This window comes from Heptranchias perlo, chromosome 5, assembly GCF_035084215.1.
Source record: "Heptranchias perlo isolate sHepPer1 chromosome 5, sHepPer1.hap1, whole genome shotgun sequence".
Classification (NCBI taxonomy): Eukaryota; Metazoa; Chordata; class Chondrichthyes; order Hexanchiformes; family Hexanchidae; genus Heptranchias; species Heptranchias perlo.
In genome coordinates this window covers 135,839,950-135,858,611 of record NC_090329.1, presented here as the reverse complement: position 1 = coordinate 135,858,611, position 18,662 = coordinate 135,839,950, and the positions used below count along the sequence as shown (strand labels likewise).

Below are 18,662 nucleotides of genomic sequence, written 5' to 3'. Positions count from 1 at the left end.
GCCATTGGAACCGGTTCTGGGGGAGGTGGGACCAGTACAAATTGGACGGTCTGCATCTGGGCAGGACTGGAACCAATGTCCTGGGGAGTGTTTGCTAGTGCTGTTGGGGAGGGTTTAAACTAATGTGGCAGGGGGATGGGAACCGATGCAGGAAGTCAGTGGGAAGTAAAGTGGTGACAGAAACAAAAGGCAGTAAGGGAGAGTGTACAAAACATGTCCGGACAGATGGTCTGAGAAAGCAGGGCAAAGACCAAGGGAAGTCTGGATTAAACTGCATTTATTTCAATGCAAGAAGTCTGATGGGCAAGGCAGATGAACTCAGGGCATGGATGGGTACATGGGACTGGGATGTTATAGCTATTACTGAAACATGGCTAAGGGAGGGGCAGGACTGGCAGCTCAATGTTCCAGGGTACAGATGCTATAGGACAGATAGAGCAGGAGGTAAGAGAGGAGGGGGAGTTGCGTTCTTGATTAGGGAGAACATCACGGCAGTAGTGAGAGGGGGTATATCAGAGGGTTCGCCCACTGAGTCTATATGGGTAGAACTGAAAAATAAGAAGGGAGAGATCACTTTGATAGGATTGTACTACAGACCCCCAAATAGTCAATGGGAAATTGAGGAGCAAATATGTAAGGAGATTACAGACAGCTGCAAGAAAAATAGGGTGGTAATAGTAGGGGACTTTAACTTTCCCAACATTGACTGGGACAGCCATAGCATTAGGGGCTTGGATGGAGAGAAATTTGTTGAGTGCATTCAGGAGGAATTTCTCATTCAGTATGTGGATGGCCCGACTAGAGAGGGGGCAAAACTTGACCTCCTCTTGGGAAATAAGGAAGGGCAGGTGACAGAAGTGTTAGTGAGGGATCACTTTGGGACCAGTGATCATAATTCCATTAGTTTTAAGATAGCTATGGAGAAGGATAGGTCTGGCCCAAAAGTTAAAATTCTAAATTGGGGAAAGGCCAATTTTGATGGTATTAGACAGGAACTTTCAGAAGTTGATTGGGAGAGTCTGTTGGCAGGCAAAGGGACGTCTGGTAAGTGGGAGGCTTTCAAAAGTGTGTTAACCAGGGTTCAGGGTAAGCACATTCCTTATAAAGTGAAGGACAAGGCTGGTAGAAGTAGGGAACCTTGGATGACTCGGGAGATTGAGGCCCTAGTCAAAAAGAAGGAGGCATATGACATGCATAGACAGCTGGGATCAAGTGGATCCCTTGAAGAGTATAGAGATTGCCGGAGTAGAGTTAAGAGAGAAATCAGGAGGGCAAAAAGGGGATATGAGATTGCTTTGGCAGATCAGGCAAAGGAGAATCCAAAGAGCTTCTACAAATACATAAAGGGCAAAAGAGTAACTAGGGAGAGAGTAGGGCCTCTTAAGGATCAACAAGGTCATCTATGTGCGGAACCACAAGAGATGGGTGAGATCCTAAATGAATATTTCACATCGGTATTTACGGTTGAGAAAGGCATGGATGTTAGGGAGCTTGGGGAAATAAATAGTGATGTCTTGAGGAGTGTACATATTACAGAGAGGGAGGTGCTGGAAGTCTTAACGCGCATCAAGGTAGATAAATCTCCGGGACCTGATGAAATGTATCCCAGGACGTTATGGGAGGTTAGGGAGGAAATTGCGGGTCCCCTAGCAGAGATATTTGAATCATCGACAGCTACAGGTGAGGTGCCTGAAGATTGGAGGGTAGCAAATGTTGTGCCTTTGTTTAAGAAGGGAGGCAGGGAAAAGCCTGGGAACTACAGACCGGTGAGCCTGACATCTGTAGTGGGTAAGTTGTTAGAGGGTATTCTGAGGGACAGGATCTACAGGCATTTGGAGAGGCAGGGACTGATTAGGAACAGTCAGCATGGTTTTGTGAGAGGAAAATCATGTCTCACGAATTTGATTGAGTTTTTTGAAGGGGTAACCAAGAAGATAGATGAGGGCTGTGCAGTAGACGTGGTCTACATGGACTTTAGCAAAGCCTTTGACAAGGTACCGCATGGTAGGTTGTTACATAAGGTTAAATCTCACGGGATCCAAGGTGAGGTAGCCAATTGGATACAAAATTGGATTGACGACAGAAGACAGAGGGTGGTTGTAGAGGGTTGTTTTTCAAACTGGAGGGCTGTGACCAGCGGTGTGCCTCAGGGACCGGTGCTGGGTCCGCTGTTATTTGTTATTTATATTAATGATTTGGATGAGAATTTAGGAGGCATGGTTAGTAAGTTTGCAGATGACACCAAGATTGGTGGCATTGTGGGCAGTAAAGACGGTTATCTAGGATTGCAACGGGATCTTGATAAATTGGGCCAGTGGGCCGATGAATGACAGATGGAGTTTAATTTAGATAAATGTGAGGTGATCGAATCGGGCCAGGACCTACTCCGTTAATGGTAGGGCGTTGGGGAGAGTTATCGAACAAAGAGATCTAGGAGTACAGGTTCATAGCTCCTTGAAAGTGGAGTCACAGGTGGATAGGGTGGTGAAGAAGGCATTCGGCATGCTTGGTTTCATTGGTCAGAACATTGAATCCAGGAGTTGGGATGTCTTGTTGAAGTTGTACAGGGCATTGGTGAGGCCACACTTGGAATACTGTGTACAGTTCTGGTCACCCTATTATAGAAAGGATATTAAACTAGAAAGAGTGCAGAAAAGATTTACTAGGATGCTACTGGGACTTGATGGTTTGACTTATAGGGAGAGGTTCGATAGACTGAGACTTTTTTCCCTGGAGAGTAGGAGGTTTAGGGGTGATCTTATAGAAGTCTATAAAATAATGAGGGGCATAGATGAGGTAGATAGTCAAAATCTTTTCCCAAAGGTAGGGGAGTCTATAACGAGGGGGCATAGATTTAAGGTGAGAGGGGAGAGATACAAAAGGGTCCAGAGGGGCAATTTTTTCACTCAAAGGGTGGTGAGTGTCTGGAACGAGCTGCCAGAGACAGTAGTAGAGGCGGGTACAATTTTGTCTTTTAAAAAGCATTTGGACAGTTACATGAGTAAGATGGGTATAGAGGGATATGGGCCAAGTGCAGGCAATTGGGACTAGCTTAGTGGTATAAACTGGGCGACATGGACATGTTGGGCCGAAGGGCCTGTTTCCATGTTGTAAACTTCTATGATTCTATGATTCAAGTCCCCTCAGGATCTTATGTGTTTCAATAAGATCACCTCTCATTGGGTTATGTTTTTTTAATTAAACAAGGAGTTAATCTCTTCTCCATACCACAGTGTTTTTTCCATACTATCCTCCTGTTTTGGATTGGTCAAAGAGGAGCCACCCTAGTTTTGGTTGCATTTCACAACAGTGGCACTATTGCATTTAAGTACAAAAACTGGTCCATCACCAACTTGTCTGTGATGCAGCTTGGATCAAGAATTTTTGAAATAGATCAACTCCAATAATGATACAATGGGTCTTCACCGTAGCTTTAGTTAGGATGACTACATTTAATCAGTTGCTTTGATCCTCCCTTTCCTTTAAAAAAAGACAAGGTCGTTGCACATTTCACTCTTTGTCTATGCCAAGTTGGCTGGTCTCAGCAAAGCAGTAGTGGGCTATAATGGGCCGTCATGCACCTGATATTTATTTTTGTGGGGGAGGGAGCACAAAGAAAATCAGCTAGAGTGCCCTTTCCTGATCACTACTTAGTGGCCCCGACTGGAAAGTGTGTGGACGTAGACATCAGGTAAGGACAGGACCAGACATCTAGGAACACAGGAACAGGAGTAGGCCATTCAGCCCCTCGTGCCTGCACCGCCATTCGATAAGATCATCGCTGATCTGTGATCTAACTCCATATACCTGCCTTTGGTCCATATCTCTTAATACCTTTGGTTGCCAAAAAGCTATCTATCGCACATTTAAATTTAGCAATTGAGCTAATATCAATTGCCATTTGCGGAAGAGAGTTCCAAACTTCTACCACCCTTTGTGTGTAGAAATGTTTTCTAATCTCGCTCCTGAAAGGTCTGGCTCTAATTTTTAGACTGTGCCCCCTACTCCTAAAATCCCCAACTAGCGGAAATAGTTTCTCTCTATCCACCCTATCTGTTCCCCTTAATATCTTATAAACTTCGATCAGATCACCCCTTAACCTTCGAAACTCCAGAGAATACAACCCCAATTTGTGTAATCTCTCCTCGTAACTTAACCCTTGAAGTCCGGGTATCATTCTAGTAAACCTACGCTGCACTCCCTCCAAGGCCAATATGTCCTTCCGAAGGTGCGGTGCCCAGAACTGCTCACAGTACTCCAGGTGCAGTCTAACCAGGGTTTTGTATAGCTACATCTGCTGTGCTCCTCTGCTGAGGCACCAACTTGCTGTGGTACAATGCCACGAACACCAGTAATCCTCCATTCTTCATGCATAAACCTAGGTACTGACCATCAGTACTATAGCTCAGCCTAATCTATTCACATCAACATTCTCAAGCACTTTCCAGCAGAGGTCGCTGAGGAGTAATCAGGAGCAGGAGCACCGACTGATTTTCCACCAAGGCTAAATGTAGTGTCCCTGATGAGATCAGCTAACTCAGCATAGGCTAGGGAGCAAAACAGGCACTTTGTGGTCTCCGTGGTTTAGTACCACACCACCCAATGATTTAACCCACTTTGTTGCAACAAGCAAGAAGTTTTTTTTTAGTTAAGGGTCATAAACTGTTCTTACTCTTTCGAAATGCTGATTGACCAGCATTTTCTGTCTTTATTTTTTTAAATTCCAGCACTCCCTATTTGATTAGGTTTGAGCATGTGATTTTTAAGATGGTTTGCAGCATCTAACAATGAGGTAAACAATTTATTTTCTTCATGTTTCAAGGTTAGAAATCCCTCACCACCTTTCTGGTTAGTCCTGTGAGGCAAGCTGTAGATAAATACACAGTTCAAAAGATAAATCAATATTAGCCAGAGGTAATCATCATCCAATGAGAGACTGTATCAGCTTCTCTCTCTAAACAAAAAGCAAACTTTTAACCAGCTACAGTATCCCCTCCAGGGCCCAATTCACAGATGCTTAAACCCAATGCCTGATACCACAGCTTCAAATTGTTTCTCAACTTTTACTGTTTTGAATGCCAACGTCAAATAAGTTTGCTAATGAACTTCCCAGCCAGATATTTCTACATCTAGTACTCATTTAGAGTTGGATTCATTGCGCAAGTGGAAATTAGTGTTTTCTGACAGTTTAAGTTTCTATTAAAACCCTTTTCAATTTCTCTCTCATGCCTTCTGCGCAAGCCCCATTCCTTAATTGAAAGAACAAGCAGCCATCAATGGCACTTGAACCAGCTGCTGGGCGTGCAGAGGAGACTCTGGGTTTTGAAGCCATGGCTCTTAAGTTTTGTTCCATCGCTCCGCCTGGCAATTTTTTAAAAACTGCATCAGGAGACAGTACCAAGAGCTGTTGGAAGTCAGGTATAGGAAAAGTTAATTTATCTTCATCTACACGGCCAAATAATGATCATAAACACACAATTTCATTAAAGCATCCCTTCAGACCGGCCCTGTGCCAATATACCTGCAAATCAAACATTAAGCCTTGCATCACTGCCCCAAATTAGAAAAACCTTTTTAAGATTGAACAGAACAAACCTGTATATGAAACAGGCTGAGAGCACACGAATGAAAAGGGATACTGTAGCTTCAAACCTCATCACTTTACTGTGACCTACAAATAACTCACATTTACCTCTACTTGTCACTTACCAGCAGACGACATCCTTCGCTCCATCTCCCACTCCAGCTGTTCTCTCTCAAGCTGTTCCTGTCGTTCCCGTTCTTGTCGTTCAAGTTCCACATCCTCTCGTTCTTGCCTCTCTCGTTCCTGTCTTTCTTGCTCCATGCGCTCATGTTTCTCTCTCTCTTGCTTCTCATGTTCCAGCTGTTCCTGTTCTAGTCTTTCTCTCTCCAATCTCTCGCGTTCCATCCGCTCACGCTCCAGGCGTTCTCTCTCCAGCTCCTTCTGGCGTTGCTGCTCTTGCAGTTGCCTGGAACACACATTGGATGTTATGTCAAGGCAGAGTTGCAAGGCAGAAGTTGTAACACAACTTTCGGTACTAGATGTATTATTTTCACTGGTCACTTTGTCCTTTTAAAAAAAAGACATTCTCTCTCTTTACACCAAAATGACCTACAACTTGCTCTTAAATCTCATGGTCTGGCTGCAATGCCTTTAATCCCCACCACATACGCTGTACCCTTGCCCGTGACACCAATGACTCCCTGCACAGTCGACCCTGCAAAGTCCTCCCACTAAAATCTGGGAACTAGTGCCAAATTTGGGAGAGCTGTTCCACAGACTAATCAAGCAACAAGCCTGATGTGGTCATACTCACGGAATGATACCTATCAGCCAACACCCGAGACTCTTCCATCATCATCCCTGGGTATGTCTTAGACGGACCCACCAGAAGTGAGGGCACAGTAGTATATAATTGGGGGGAGGGGAGAGTGGCCTTGGGAGTCTTCAACATTGATTCCAGACCTCATTTAGTCTCATGGCTTAGGTCAAACACGGGCCGGAAACCTCCTGCTGATTAACACCTATTGCGCTCCATCAGCTGATGAATCAGTACTCCTTGATGTTGAACACCACTTGAAGGAAGTGCTAAGGGCGGCAGGGACACAGATTGTACTCTGGGTGGGTGACTCCACTGTTCAACAAGAGTGACTCAGTCGTACCATCACTGACTGAGCTAGCCAAGCCCTGGAGGACATAGCTACCAGACTGGGCTTGCTGCAGGTGATGAGAACACCAAGAGGGAGTAACCTACTTGTTGTTTTCACCAGTCTGCCTGTCACAGATGTGTCTCTCCATAATAGCAATGGTAGGAGCGATCACAGCAAAGTCCTCGTGGAGACCAAGTTCCTTCTTCACACTGATAACGCTCTTGCTATGAAGACAGCATTCGATTGAGTGTGGCATCAAGGAGCTCTAGTAAAACTGGTCAATGGGGATTGGGGGAAAACTCTCCAGTGATTGGACTCATACCTGGCATAAAGGAAGGGTTGTGGTTGTTGAAGGCCAATCATCTCAGCCCCAGAAGTTCCTCAAGGCAGCGTCCTAGGCCCAACTATCTTCAGCTGCTTCATCAAAGCAGCATACGCATGTGCAGACATTAGGCAAGGAAGGGCTTTGTTACGATGTGCCCCAGTCAAATAGTTTATTAGAACCCACTACCCAAGAATAATCATTTGCGTAAAGTACTGGAATGCAGTTTGCTTAAGAAAGACTTGCCATCTTCAGGGGAGGAGAAGGCATAAAGGAGGTACACACGCTCAGATTTCCCTGTACAAAGAACTGGATCAAAAATCATCTGCACAAATTATCCATTATGTACGGCAGTACCACAAGGGGGCACTACAAACCACAGATATAGGAAAACATCTTTGATCACGATACCAAGAACTATTCACATCTCTACATCACATACTGCCTACATTTCTATACCATATATTATACACAGTTGTATGCTGCACATTACGTACATTTCTACACTGCACATTATGTAGAGAGGTGCCTCACAGCATTTTATACGGCAGTGGATACCAAGTGCAAACTGCGCTCAGGTTAAAAGGGAGCAATCACATGACAGAAGCGGTTCTTAAGGACATTCTCATAAGCTGAGGGAGAGAGCTCCAAAGACGGGCCAAGGCAGCTGGCTGCCAAATCAAAGATTAAACATAAAAAAAGGTACTGAAGCTTAGAAGTTTCTATTAAAATGATGGCTTTGATGCTGAATATCCTAGGCATAATATTTATTTGAATTTCAACATAATGTAGCAGGGTTTTATTCAAAAGGACATCATAAGCTGTTCAACATAGCCATGGTAAAATTTGCTATCCCAAGATAATTTTTCCAAATTTTCCTGTGCTCCTACCACCTATCAAGTTCCGATCTGATGAGTAGCGCTAAACCCTGCAGCACCCTCTTGTTTTCATGCTGCTCAACGTACAATGTCACACGGGGCCACTACATTTACAATCCCATTTTCAAAGCTATTCAACAATCTTCAAATTCCAAAAATTTATCACTTAAATGTCCTTTAAATATTAGAAGTAGAAATAGACCCATGAGAGACAGGGAATGCACAAGGGAGAGAGAACGCGCAAGAGAGACAGATAGAAGCAGCACTCAAGAGGCAGACAGAAACCATGCAAACACAGCGTGCAAACATATAACACGACAAAACTTTCAAGGTGTGTGCCCACAGGAAGACAGAGATAGACGAAAGAGAGTGAGTAAAGAGAGGAGAGACAGACACAAAAAGACAGAAAAAAGGAAAGAAAGGTAGGGTAGGATATACAGAGAAAGAGAAAAAAAGAACAGGAGGATGAGTAAAATAAAGGGGAGGGGGGAGGTGGGGGAAGAGCACGAGCGAGGGGGGCAAGGAGGGGGGAATGGGGCCGGAATGGTTGAGAGGGAGAGACACCGGGGAGAGGCAAAGGGCTAAGAAAGAGGGAACAGGGCAATACTTAGTGGGATTGATAGCATCCTTTGCAGTCACAATCCAGATTCCCAAAGGGTGCGTTGCCTACCTGGGGCCAGGGTATGGGATATCTCGATGCAGTGGGAAAGGAATTTGTAAAAGGAGGGTGACGGTCCAGTTGTCGTGGTCCATGTCAACTCCAATGACAGAGGGAAGAAGAGCAGAGGAATTCTGCTGAGGGAATATCTGGAGTTAGGAGCTAAATTAAAAAGCAGGACCTCAAGGGTGGTAATCTCAGCATTATTATCCGTGCCACATGCTAAATGGCATAGGGACACACAGAACAGGAAGGTGAACACATGGTTGAAGGAGGGGTTCCATTTCATGTGACACTAGCACCAGTACTGGGACAGGAGGGAGCTGTACCATTGGGATCGGCTGCAACTGAACCAGGCTGGGACCAAGGTCCTAGCGGAAAGGATAAATAAGGTGATAAAAAGGACTTTTAATAAATTGGGGGAGGTCTGAGTCAGAAACAATAGTAAAAATGATAGTTTAAAGATTTAAAAAAGATAAGAGCAGAGTTCAGGTCACAAACAGTGATATAGATACTCCAGGTGAAGGGAATACCAAAATAAATAGTTACAGCAGAAGTGACCAGTAAGAAATGTGATTAAGTCAAACAGTGAGAAAGACAGCATCAGGGCAGAAGGACAGGTTAGGGTCTCTTGCCCAATAAGAGTTTTATATACTAACGCATGGAGAGTAAGAAATAAATTGAATGAATTTGAGGCTCAAATGCAGCTTTTGACATGGTGGCCATTACTGAGAGATGGCTGCAAGCTGGTCATGATTGGGAGTTAAATATTCCAGGTTATAAGGTCTTTAGAAAGGATAGGGAAATTGGAAAAGGAGGAGAGGTAGCCTTATTGATTAAAGATACTATTACTAATATTAGTAAGAGAGGATATAGGTAAGGGAAACCAATCAGCAGAGACTATGATTACAATTGAGGAATAAGAGAGGACTTAAAACTGTAATGGGAGTTGTCTACAGGCCTCCTGATAGCAGCAATGAAGTGGCAGAATGTATTCAGAGATTAGAGAGGCTTGTAGCTAGTTGCTTTAATAAGAGACTATAATTTTCATGGAGATTGGGAAGAGCAGAGTAGCTCAAGTCAGAAAGGTGGTGAATTTCTTGAGTGCATTCAAGATGGTTTTCTGGAGCAATATGTTCTAGAATCAACAAGAGGGAAGGCCATATTAGATTTAGTAATGAGCCAGGCTGAGTTAATAATCTAACAGTAAGGGAACATTTATTTAACAGTGATCACAATATGATTGAATTCAATGTTAGGTTTGAAAAGGAGAAACTTAACACAGTTACTAAGACTCTAGATTTTGGTATGGCTAACTTTAACGGGACGAGATAGAGACTGACAACAGCAAACTGTTGTCAAGTAAACTACGGATGAACGTAGTTCCCCTAAGGGACAAGAGCTCTACTTACCAAATAAAACAGCCATCGTTGACAGAAGAGTTGAGAGATAACATAAAACTAAAGGAAAGAGCATACAAAAGTGCAAAGAATAGTGTAGAATCAGGGGACTGGGAGAGATATAAACAGCGAAGGAAGACAAAAAAGATTGTAAGAGCTGCAAAAAGGGAATATGAAAGGAAACTCATAAGGGATATCAAGATTAACACAAAAAAGTTTTACAATTATATTAGAAGAAAAAGGGTAGTCAAGGGTAATGTGGCCTTTTAAAAACAGGTGCGGGTAACATTGTAAATGAAAATAAGGAAATGACAGAATTGCTGAGAGGAGCCGAGCCGAGCGGAGCTGCGACCGATAAAAGGCGGGATTTCAGAGCGCTGAGAACAGCTGAGAGGAGCCGAGCCGAGCGGAGGGAGCGTCCGATAAAAGGCGGGATTTCAGAGCGCTGAGAACAGCTGAGAGGAGCCGAGCCGAGCGGAGGGAGCGTCCGATAAAAGGCGGGATTTCAGAGCGCTGAGAACAGCTGAGAGGAGCCGAGCGGAGCGTCCGATAAAAGGCGGGATTTCAGAGCGTTGAGAACAGCTGAGAGGAGCCGAGCCGAGCGGAGGGAGCGTCCGATAAAAGGCGGGATTTCAGAGCGCTGAGAACAGCTGAGAGGAGCCGAGCCGAGCGGAGGGAGCGTCCGATAAAAGGCGGGATTTCAGAGCGCTGAGAACAGCTGAGAGGAGCCGAGCCGAGCGGAGGGAGCGTCCGATAAAAGGCGGGATTTCAGAGCGCTGAGAGGAGCCGAGCCGAGCGGAGCTGCGACCGAGTTCGAAGTGACGTCAGGAATCAGATCGGGACGCGACACAGGGGAGGCACCTGATTGGTGAGTAGGTTCAGGTGAGTATTTCTACTTATCGACAGTAACTAAAGTAAAAAGAAAGGGAAGGTCTGCAGGTCTTATAGGAAGTAGCGTTTATTTTTTAGTGAATCAAGGTCCCTGGTGCAGTTAACATTCTCTAAATTGAGAACAATTTAAAGGAGTAAACTCCTTAAAGGGAGTGGTAAGTAGTTTTTCTTTCCTTTTTTTTTCTCTTGACATTGTAGTTGTTCTTAAGCTAATTTAAGGGTTAAGTCATGGCAGGAGATCACAGGGCCATGTCATGTTCCTCTTGTGGGATGTGGGAATTCAGGGCTCCTTCCTGTATCCCTGATTCCTTCACCTGCGGGAAGTGTGTCCAGCTGCAGCTATTGTTTGACCGCTTGACGGCTCTGGAGCTGCGGATGGATTCACTTTGGAGCATCTGCGATGCTGAGAAAGTCGTGGATAGCACGTTCAGTGAGTTGGTCACACCGCAGATAAAAATTACTGAGGGAGATAGTGAATGGGTGACCAACAGACAGAGGAAGAGTAGGAAGGCAGTGCAGGGGTCCCCTGCGGTTATCTCCCTCCAAAACAGGTATACCGTTTTGGATACTGTTGGGGGAGATGGCTCACCAGGGGAAGGTGGCAGTGGCCAGGTTCATGGCACCGTGGCTGGCTCTGCTGCACAGGAGGGCAGGAAAAAGAGTGGCAGAGCTAGTGTGATAGGGGACTCGATTGTAAGGGGAATAGACAGGCGTTTCTGCGGACGCAACCGAGACTCCAGGATGGTATGTTGCCTCCCTGGTGCAAGGGTCAAGGATGTCTCGGAGCGGCTGCAGGACATTCTGGAGGGGGAGGGTGAACAGCCAGTTGTCGTGGTGCATATAGGCACCAACGATATAGGTAAAAAACAGGATGAGGTCCTACAAGCTGAATTTAGGGAGTTAGGAGTTAAACTAAAGAGTAGGACCTCAAAGGTAGTAATCTCAGGATTGCTACCAGTGCCACGGGTTAGTCAGAGTAGGAATGACAGGATAGCTAAGATGAATACGTGGCTTGAGAGATGGTGCAAGAGGGAGGGATTCAAATTCCTGGGCCATTGGAACCGGTTCTGGGGGAGGTGGGACCAGTACAAATTGGACGGTCTGCATCTGGGCAGAACTGGAACCAATGTCCTAGGGGGAGTGTTTGCCAGTGCTGTTGGGGAGGGTTTAAACTAATGTGGCAGGGGGATGGGAACCGATGCAGGAAGTCAGTGGGAAATAAAGTGGTGACAGAAACAAAAGGCAGTAAGGGAGAGTGTACAGAACATGACCGGACAGATGGTCTGAGAAAGCAGGGCAAAGACCAAGGGAAGTCTAGATTAAACTGCATTTATTTCAATGCAAGAGGTCTGATGGGCAAGGCAGATGAACTCAGGGCATGGATGGGTACATGGGACTGGGATGTTATAGCTATTACTGAAACATGGCTAAGGGAGGGGCAGGACTGGCAGCTCAATGTTCCAGGGTACAGATGCTATAGGAAAGATAGAGCAGGAGGTAAGAGAGGAGGGGGAGTTGCGTTCTTGATTAGGGAGAACATCACGGCAGTAGTGAGAGGGGATATATCCGAGGGTTCGCCCACTGAGTCTATATGGGTAGAACTGAAAAATAAGAAGGGAGAGATCACTTTGATAGGATTGTACTACAGACCCCCAAATAGTCAACGGGAAATTGAGGAGCAAATATGTAAGGAGATTACAGACAGCTGCAAGAAAAATAGGGTGGTAATAGTAGGGGACTTTAACTTTCCCAACATTGACTGGGACAGCCATAGCATTAGGGGCTTGGATGGAGAGAAATTTGTTGAGTGTATTCAGGAGGAATTTCTCATTCAGTATGTGGATGGCCTGACTAGAGAGGGGGCAAAACTTGACCTCCTCTTGGGAAATAAGGAAGGGCAGGTGACAGAAGTGTTAGTGAGGGATCACTTTGGGACCAGTGATCATAATTCCATTAGTTTTAAGATAGCTATGGAGAAGGATAGGTCTGGCCCAAAAGTTAAAATTCTAAATTGGGGAAAGGCCAATTTTGATGGTATTAGACAGGAACTTTCAGAAGTTGATTGGGAGAGTCTGTTGGCAGGCAAAGGGACGTCTGGTAAGTGGGAGGCTTTCAAAAGTGTGTTAACCAGGGTTCAGGGTAAGCACATTCCTTATAAAGTGAAGGGCAAGGCTGGTAGAAGTAGGGAACCTTGGATGACTCGGGAGATTGAGGCACTAGTCAAAAATAAGAAGGAGGCATATGACATGCATAGGCAGCTGGGATCAAGTGGATCCCTTGAAGAGTATAGAGATTGCCGGAGTAGAGTTAAGAGAGAAATCAGGAGGGCAAAAAGGGGATATGAGATTGCTTTGGCAGATCAGGCAAAGGTGAATCCAAAGAGCTTCTACAAATACATAAAGGGCAAAAGGGTAACTAGGGAGAGAGTAGGGCCTCTTAAGGATCAACAAGGTCATTTATGTGCGGAACCACAAGAGATGGGTGAGATCCTAAATGAATATTTCACATCGGTATTTACGGTTGAGAAAGGCATGGATGTTAGGGAACTTGGGGAAATAAATAGTGATGTCTTGAGGAGTGCACATATTACAGAGAGGGAGGTGCTGGAAGTCTTAACGCGCATCAAGGTAGATAAATCTCCGGGACCTGATGAAATGTATCCCAGGACGTTATGGGAGGTTAGGGAGGAAATTGCGGGTCCCCTAGCAGAGATATTTGAATCATCCACCGCTACAGGTGAGGTGCCTGAAGATTGGAGGGTAGCAAATGTTGTGCCTTTGTTTAAGAAGGGCGGCAGGGAAAAGCCTGGGAACTACAGACCAGTGAGCCTGACATCTGTAGTGGGTAAGTTGTTAGAGGGTATTCTGAGGGACAGGATCTACAGGCATTTGGAGAGGCAGGGACTAATTAGGAACAGTCAGCATGGTTTTGTGAGAGGAAAATCATGTCTCACGAATTTGATTGAGTTTTTTGAAGGGGTAACCAAGAAGATAGATGAGGGCTGTGCAGTAGACGTGGTCTACATGGACTTTAGCAAAGCATTTGACAAGGTACCGCATGGTAGGTTGTTACATAAGGTTAAATCTCATGGGATCCAAGGTGAGGTAGCCAATTGGATACAAAATTGGCTTGACGACAGAAGACAGAGGGTGGTTGTAGAGGGTTGTTTTTCAAACTGGATGCCTGTGTCCAGCGGTGTGCCTCAGGGATCGGTGCTGGGTCCGCTGTTATTTGTTATTTATATTAATGATTTGGATGAGAATTTAGGAGGCATGGTTAGTAAGTTTGCAGATGACACCAAGATTGGTGGCATTGTGGACAGTGAAGACGGTTATCTAGGATTGCAACGGGATCTTGATAAATTGGGCCAGTGGGCCGATGAATGGCAGATGGAGTTTAATTTAGATAAATGTGAGGTGATGCATTTTGGTAGATCGAATCGGGCCAGGACCTACTCCGTTAATGGTAGGGCGTTGGGGAGAGTTATAGAACAAAGAGATCTGGGAGTACAGATTCATAGCTCCTTGAAAGTGGAGTCACAGGTGGATAGGGTGGTGAAGAAGGCATTCAGCATGCTTGGTTTCATTGGTCAGAACATTGAATGCAGGAGTTGGGATGTCTTGTTGAAGTTGTACAGGGCATTGGTGAGGCCACACTTGGAGTACTGTGTACAGTTCTGGTCACCCTATTATAGAAAGGATATTATTTAACTAGAAAGAGTGCAGAAAAGATTTACTAGGATGCTACCGGGACTTGATGGTTTGACTTACAGGGAGAGGTTAGACAGACTGGGACTTTTTTCCCTGGAGAGTAGGAGGTTAAGGGGTGATCTTATAGAAGTCTATAAAATAATGAGGGGCATAGATAAGGTCGATAGTCAAAATCTTTTCCCAAAGGTAGGGGAGTCTATAACGAGGGGGCACAGATTTAAGGTGAGAGGGGAGAGATACAAAAGGGTCCAGAGGGGCAATTTTTTCACTCAAAGGGTGGTGAGTGTCTGGAACGAGCTGCCAGAGGCAGTAGTAGAGGCGGGTACAATTTTGTCTTTTAAAAAGCATTTGGACAGTTACATGGGTAAGATGGGTATCGAGGGATATGGGCCAAGTGCAGGCAATTGGGACTAGCTTAGTGGTATAAACTGGGCGACATGGACATGTTGGGCCGAAGGGCCTGTTTCCATGTTGTAACTTCTATGATTCTATAATTACTTTGTGAAAGTCTTTACAGTGCAGGAAGAGGATAATATATCTGACATTCCAGGGAAACTAATAATGAATCAAGGACTGGAACTCACTAAAGTTAAAGTAAGAAAGAAAACAGTATTAGAAAAAAGTAATGGCACTGAAGACTGACAAATCCCAAGGACCTGATGGTTCCCACCCCAGGGTTTTAAAACGAAGTAGGTGAGGAAATTGCAAATGCTTTAGCCATAATCTTCCAAAGCGCTCTCTATACAGGAATTATCCCTTTAGATTGGAAAATTGCAAACATAAATTAAAGAAAGGAGAGAGGGAGAAACCAGGAAATTATAGACCTGTTAGACTAACATCTGTTGTGGGGAAGTTATTGGAATTTATAATTAAGGACAGCGTGACTGAGCACTTGGAGAAATTTGAGCTGATTAGAGAGCCAACATGGATTTGTATAGGGTAGGTCATTTCTAACGAAAATAATTGAATTTTCTGAGGAAGTAACTAAAGTGGTCGAAAGGGGAATGTCTATGGATGTAGTTTATATGGATTTTCAGAAGGCATTTGATAAGAGAATGTTTGCTAAAATTAAAACACATGGAACTGAAGGCAAATTAGTGACCTGGTTAGAAGATTGGTTAGGCGGTAGAAGACAGTGTAGGGATAATATGCATGTACTTGAACTGGGAGGAAGTGACTAGTAGTGTCCCACAAGGATCTGTGCTGGGGCCTCAACTATTCACTATATTTATTAATGACTTAGGTAACACAATAGAGAGCCATATATCCAAGTTTGATGATGACACAAAGATTGGTGGCATAGTAAGTAGTGTAGATGGGAGCATAAAATTACAAAGAGACACTGATAGATTAAATGAGTGGGCAAAACTGTGACAGATGAATTTCAACACAGGTGAGTGAGAGGTTTTGGACCAAAAAAGGATAGGTCCAAGTATTGTTTAAATGGTGAAAAGCTAGGAACAGGGGAGGTCCAAAGAGATTTAGGGGTCCATGTACAAAGATCACTAAAATGTAGTAGTCAGGTCCAAAAAATAAATCAAAAAGGCCAATGGAATGGTAGCCTTTATAACTAGAGGGCTAGAATATAAAGGGGAGGAAGTTTTGCTACAGCTATACAAAGCTCTGGTTAGACCACATCTGGGGCACTGTGTACAGTTCTGGGCACCGCACCTTAGAAAGGATGTATTGGCCTTGGAAGGAGTGCAGCGCAGATTCACCAGAATGTTACCAGGGCTCCAAGGGTTAGATTATGAGGAGAGATTACATAAACTAGGCTTGTATTCCTCAGAATATAGGTTACGAGGAGATTTGATTGAGGTTTTTAGGATTTTGAAAGAAATTGATAGGGTAGATAGAAACTTTTTCCACTAGTGGGGGAGTCTAGGACATGGAGACATAACCTTAAAATTAGAGCCAGTCCATTCAGGAGAGAAGTTAGGAAACACTTCTTCAAGCAAATGGTGTTAGAGGTGTGGAACTCACTCCCACAAAAAGCAGTAGATGCTAGCTCAATTAATAATTTTAAATCTGAGATTGATAGATTTTCATTCGCCAAGGGTATTAAGGGATATGAAGTTAAGGCGGTTGGATGCAGTTAGGATACAGATCAGCTATGATCTCATTGAATGGCGGAACAGGCTCAAGGGGTTGAATGGCCTACTCCTTACACAGAATGCACAGCACAGAAGCAGGCCATTTGTCCGAACACATACATGCTGATGAATGCCTGTTCCTTCATTTCTATAAAAGAGGCGAGAGACGTGATTTATTATTAATCATCAGCAAACTACTGTAATCAGCTACCACAGATAGCCAGAACTCTGGGATCAGGAATTGGAAGGCTCTCATCAAGAACAAAGGAGCCATGGTCACCATGCTAGTGAGAAAGGGAAATGCCAGGCTTATGAACTATGAGGCTACCTTCAAAAAGGGAAAAGCCAAGGTCAGATCTCACTGATTAATCTGGTAACCATTTAAATGATAACATATTAATGGTCATGTCTTGAACCACATTACATATCTTGAAACAAAAACACAGTTAGGCACAATCTTTTTTTAAAATTTGATTATTAGGGATCAAAAAGGAGCCTCTAATCATGAACATGATAACAGACCAACTCCCTGACAACACTTGGCATGGGTGGATTGCAGGATGGTTCTTTTTCCTGCAATTAGTCTGCTATACAATTGCCAAACACACACAATACAATGCAATGACCAACAAAAGGGAGCCAATGATGAGATCTTGTTTTGAAAAGGGTCCCAACTGCAAGATATCCTCAAGTGTTACAGGATGAATTATCATTTGATTAAAATGAAAAGATGCATCCTACACAATACTCATCTGCCATTCTGGAGGAGACACTGACGACTTATTCCACTGAAACACAATGAATAAACTATACCTAGTATACGTTACATTATTTGCACGACACAGATGTATATTTTATTCATTATACTCCAAATAAAAGGCGGCCTTCGAGACACTCGACAACGCAAAATCGTCGAGCAGAAATTGATAGCCAAATTCCGCACCCATGAGGACGGCCTCAACCGGGATCTTGGGTTCATGTCATGCTACATGTTACCCCACCAGCGAACAAATGTTATCTGTTTTTAATATAACAGGTCAATTGCTGTCTTTTCCTTCCGGATGTTTCTATGTTTCTGCCTCTCTCGCTCTGTTTTTTTTAATTGGCATCTCCACATCATGTTTTTTTTTTAGTTCTGGCCGTTTGTATATTCGGTGGCCCTGTAGGTAACATCTATCTGTCTGAACACTTTGGTTGCCTTGACAGCGGGCAGTTGAAAAGACTATCTGTAATCACCAGGCATTGTTCTGTGATTTATAAATGCGATCGGTTCGAGGATTTCATTTCCACATTCACCTGAGGAAGGAGGAAGCCTCCGAAAGCTTGTGGATTTTAAAATAAAATTGTTGGACTATAACTTGGTGCTGTAAAATTGTTTCCAAATAAAACAGGCAGAGAAAGAGGGGAGGTGGGCTAAGAAAGGGTCCAAAAAAGTTTTTAAAACTGTCTAAAAAGTTTTTGAAATTTTTAAAGCTTTCTAAATAAGTTATTGATGTTTTAAAACAAATTTGCCTTCCATAGTAGGCTATTTTTTGTATTCTAATTTTAAAATTTGTAATAATCGGTTGACCAGTTCAATACCATTTCAAATCTTTCTCCATCTCAGTTCCTGTGGAAGTTAAAGGTGTATTGACATCAACGTCCCTTTTAAATAAAATTCACCAAAGGATTTGCATGAATTCCTGCATTATTGTTCACCATGAAGAGTTAAAACACTAATGTGAAACAAGATTAAGTGAAGTTAAAAGTAAGAAGGAGAGAAATTATTTTATACAATAGATTGTGAAATAGATTACCAAAGGCAGCTTTTGAAGCAGACTGTATAAATGGGTTCAAGAGAACTGGAGAGAGAAGGACTCGAGGGCCAGGGCAGGACGAGATGAGACAAGGGCCCGGGGTGGGGGGGCGAGAAATGAGATGAGACGAGGGCCGGGAAGGGGGGAGGTCGAGGGTCATGGCGAAGAGGGCCAGGTGGGGTCGAGGGATATGACAAGTAGTCAGCTTGGAGGGTTGAGCAATATCGGGAGGTGGGCTAGAC

General features: G+C 44.0%; 1 protein-coding gene across 6 annotated transcripts in view; it reads right to left on the bottom strand.

Moving 5' to 3' along the window:
- enah (ENAH actin regulator) overlaps positions 1 to 18,662 on the bottom strand; it is a 448,064-nt gene that overhangs the window by 55,572 nt on the left and 373,830 nt on the right. For all 6 annotated transcript variants that reach the window (XM_067985233.1, XM_067985235.1, XM_067985237.1 and 3 more), the window contains one exon: positions 5,710 to 5,990. In XM_067985233.1, coding sequence (XP_067841334.1) covers positions 5,710 to 5,990 — 281 coding nt within the window. The remainder of the gene's footprint in view (positions 1 to 5,709; positions 5,991 to 18,662) is intronic.